This window comes from Centrocercus urophasianus, unplaced genomic scaffold, assembly GCF_019232065.1.
Source record: "Centrocercus urophasianus isolate 14NV4802_14NV808 unplaced genomic scaffold, USGS_Curo_1.0 seq_1144, whole genome shotgun sequence".
NCBI classification, from domain to species: domain Eukaryota; kingdom Metazoa; phylum Chordata; class Aves; order Galliformes; family Phasianidae; genus Centrocercus; species Centrocercus urophasianus.
Window position 1 is genome coordinate 41,720 of NW_024884303.1, and position 4,150 is coordinate 45,869.

At 55.3% G+C, this 4,150-nt stretch overlaps 1 protein-coding gene across 1 annotated transcript in view; it reads left to right on the top strand.

The window, feature by feature from the left end:
* The first annotated feature begins 1,494 nt into the window (after positions 1-1,494).
* PITX1 (paired like homeodomain 1) overlaps positions 1,495-4,150 on the top strand; it is a 12,353-nt gene continuing 9,697 nt past the window's right edge. Inside the window, exon 1 of the mRNA XM_042809271.1 lies at positions 1,495-2,060. Coding sequence (XP_042665205.1) covers positions 2,023-2,060 — 38 coding nt within the window. The 5' untranslated portion in view covers positions 1,495-2,022. The remainder of the gene's footprint in view (positions 2,061-4,150) is intronic.

Genomic DNA, 4,150 nt, shown 5'->3' on the forward strand with positions numbered 1-4,150 from the left:
TCCACCCCCCCCCCATCCCCCCACGCGCGTCCCTCGGGTCGCGTCCCGGCCCCGTTTTCCCCTCTCCGGAGGTACGGAGCGTTGCGGGGCCGCGCGGTTCGGACCGGCAAACAAAGCGGGGCCGGGCCGGGTAGAGGGAAGGGAGGGGGGGGTTGCGCCCCTCACCGCTCCGCGTCGCCGCCCGCCCCGCAGCTCCGCGCCCCGCGCACGGCCGCGGCCCCTGGCATCGTTCTAGCGCGTAAATTCTTTTCAGGGCCTCTGCGCTTCGTCAGCACTGACAAATACGCATGGAAACGTAATTCCAAAAGGGTTACCTCATTTTATTTCAGATTTTTGTCGCCGTCGTTGTTGTTGTGTTATTATCATTTTATCGTAAGCGCACCGTTTTCAACTCCGAGTTCTTCTCCTGAGCAGCGCGGAGCGAAGGACGGTCCCTACCATAGGATGGGGCGGCCGGATCGGGGCCCCGGGGGTGGCCGGGGATGGCAGCACGGAGGGGCTGAGCCGGGACAGGTGGAGGGATGGGGGGCACGGGGAGCTGCGTGGGGCTCAGCCGGGCAAGAGAAGCGGGCGGAGAGAGTCTGGCTGCCGTTCAATTAATTCCCTGTTCGGAAAAAGAATATTCTTCCTTTCCCCTGCTTTTTTTTTTCCACTTTGCGTGTGTTATTATTATTAATTATTATTATTATTATTATTACTATTTACATTCTGATTGGAAAAAATGGACACACCTTTAGGAACCCCCACTCTCCAGCAATGTCCCGCAACTCCTCTCCGTCCAACGGGGGCGAAATTCTCGGAGCGGGGGAAAAAGGCTTTTTTTTCCTCGTGTTAACTCCGTTGAATGGACGCGCGGAGTTCCCCCCCGACGGTACCTTTAGAAGAATTTTCAGGTGTCGCGTAAAAGAACGTCCCTAAGAGCGTTTCCTGTTATTTCGTCCTTGTTTCTTAACCTCGCTGTAAGCGAACACAAACGCCGAGACACGAATTGAACCAAAAAAAAAAAAAGAAAAAAAAAAAAAAAAAGAAAATACAGTGCGGGTAGCGAGGACCGAGACGCCGTTTGCTTATTTCCTAACAGTCTTAAAATACGTGATTTCTGCCTTCCAACCCAAGGGATGCTTTCCCTGCGCCTGTGAGCTAAAACCCGGCTTCCAAATAATTGCTGAGAGCTTCTTCTCTTGGAGAACGTCCCCACAATCCTTCTGGTGCCTGAATTACTGGCCGAGTCCTGGAGATCGCGAGCCGGAGCGGTGGCACCGTTCCCCGGACGCGGTTTAGCCGAACGAAACCCTGAGCGGGGCAGAGATTTCCCCCCGACAGCCGCCGCCAAACGGCTCCGAGCCTCTCCTTTACTATCGGTTTTATTGTTCGAGCAGATTTCATTGTGAAATCGTGTATTTCCCGGGCTCTGTCCTCCTTAGCGGGTGGAAAGAAGAGCGCGTTCCTCGGAGAAAATCACTGCGGGTTGAACGGTGCGTTATTTCCCACCCCCGTCCCGAGCAGCCCGCATAGATGCTGCTTTTAAATAACAAAAGGGGAGGAGAAAACATTCTCTAGTAAAGCCGAATTCCTTCGTTAGACCGCCTCCTAAACGTGCTAATAAAACTAATTCGTTTTATTTGCCCTGAACTTTTATATCTTGCCCCGTGCGCTGATTAGCGCAGCCCTCTGGAAGGCGGTGGTGTTCTCCTATCTCTCGTTTAGATGTGCCCGTTAAGATACGCCGTTCCCACAGTGAAACTGGGGAGAAAATTGTCCCCGTTCCTCATCGAGGGGCAGCGCAGAGCCTTTGTGGGAGGAAAAATAAGAAAAGGGGGAAAAAAAGAATGGGAGGGAAAGAAAAGAAAATAGAAGAGAGGGTGCTGAATGCACACAAAGGTGAATTGTTTCTCCGATTTTGCTTTTTAAGGCAGGAAACGTGTGGCTCTGCAGAGATTCACGGCTGTTCTGAGAACATTAAAGCGCGTTCAGCCCTTCAGGAAATGTTCTGTTTAGGGGAAATGCGTTCCCCCCATCCAAATGCTGCAGCAATTAAGAGGTTGCTCGCCCGAAACAAGGTGAGGGAAACCCACAAGGAAACGTAGCATCGGTGGTACCAAATGCGGCCCCTTTTCCCGCAGAAGAACGATCTTAATAAAATGCCAACGGAGTGCCCGGTCCTTAGATTACCCTGCACCAGAGGCATCCTTTTTTAGTCCACAAACCAAACCTATTTCGGACCTAAAGATGCACAGAGTAACATGAGCAGGCTGCCTTGCAAGCGCCGGTGCCCCTTCCTCCATCAATTAATAAGAAAAGCATGTTCCCTCTGCTCGGAGAGGGAACTGTGGGACTATAATACGGCCTTTTCCCCCTTTCTTCCCCCTCCCTACAGAGAGAAGCAGCCTCCGCACCCCGAGCTGTCCATCCTCTGGCGGTGGCGTTGCTGATCCCACTCTGCGGACAACCAGCACTAAACTCGAGCCGCTGCTGACAGCGGTTTTGCTCAGAGCGTGGCTCGGTGCTCGTGGTCTGAGGGATGCAGAGAGGGCCACGGAACAGAGCCAGAGCGGGGCTGTGCCCAACGGCACTTGGGAAAAACGGAGTTATCCCAGGAGATGGTTTAATTTTCGGGACAGGAGGGCCGAGGAGACCCCCCCACACACACACCCCGTTTGCTTCCAGCTGCAGAAACCCGAATAGGAAAACCCTTTCTCCTCCCGTCATTCGCCGCGTTTTAAGAAAGCCTTGGGGTATCATTTGTATCTGTCAGAAAACATTAAGCCTTCAACTTTTTCATCCCGACTTTTTGGAAGCGCTGCCGTTGGCCGCCTGCGCCTGGGGCAGCCCCGGGCCGGTGGGGGTCCAAGCGCAGAGGGGCACCGGGAGACACCGGGATGCGCCGGCTGTCACGGGCCGAATGCCACCAAAACATTCCGTTTCCCCCTCTCTGGTAAAAATATATATATATATATATCAGTTTCCCCCCGAAAATTGTGCTTTCCCCACTGGGTTTGAACAGCGGTGGGGCAGGGCCGGCCGGGTCGAGATGAGCGCGGTGCCCCGAGGGCAAATCTCGGGGAGTAACGGGGGGCTCCGGGAGGCCGGGGGTGGCAGGGACGGCCGGGGGAACCCTGAGCGCCAGCGGAGCCGGAGATTGGCTGTGCCGAACGGGGTTGCAGATCCAAAAGGGACTGATCTCGTTTTGCTCAACTTCTTAGGAAAATCGCTCTCCTGGCTGCGTAGAGGACAGGCCGGCTAGGAGCCAGCGTAATTTTCCACCTTCCTACCCTGAGCGATTTAACATGCTTTCTCGGCTGGGATTCTTCCCCCTCTCCGCTTCCCTCTGCCCGCTCGTGGGCACCCGAGGGGGACCCGGTTCGGACGGGGTGGCCGCAGAGCTGTTCGTGTCTGGGCTCGTTTCGTGCTCGCCGTTTTTTGGGGACTGCTCGGTTAGAGCCATGCTGGCGGGGGCGTTCACAGCCCCAACAAGATGGTGCTGAGCTTTTCCTTGCTCTGGGGCGTACACTCGGGCCTCTGCTTGGCTCTGTTAAGGTGATGCTGCTTGGGCAGGACCCACGGGACGTGGAACCGACGGACACCACCCCCGTTACTCTGCGACAGCGAACTCCGTCCCACCGGAGCGGTCCGAGCTCCGCGGGGCACCGCGCAATCCGCGCATACTGTGTGTATCTCCCCTGCCTACTTGCTCCCAACCCAGAACCACGCAGCAAAGGATTGACAAGGGCCGGAGGCTAATAATCGTTTATCTACTCATGCGAGGGGCATTTTCACCGTCGGGGAGTTTTAAAAATGCCCCTGTCACAGCGCAGCCGGCTATGCGCACAGAGGAGCTGTGCGTTTCCAGCAGTTGTCACCTCCCTGCCGGTGTCTCCTGCTTCAGTCAGTGGCGGTGGCCCTTCACCACCCCCCGCACCTTCAGCCGGGCACTTTTGGGAGGGTTTTATTATAGATGTTGTTTTCCTGCAGCCAACTCCCTTCTACGGGGCTCCGGGAAGGGTCGCCAGGGTGAAGGTTGGCTGGTTTGCCTTGGCTTTGCTTGGGCTTGTTTTGACTGACTTTGCTTTGGATGAGTTTGGCTGGCTTGTGTTCAGATTGGATTGGTTTGGTTTGGTTTGGTTTGGTTTGGTTTGGTTTGGTTTGGTTT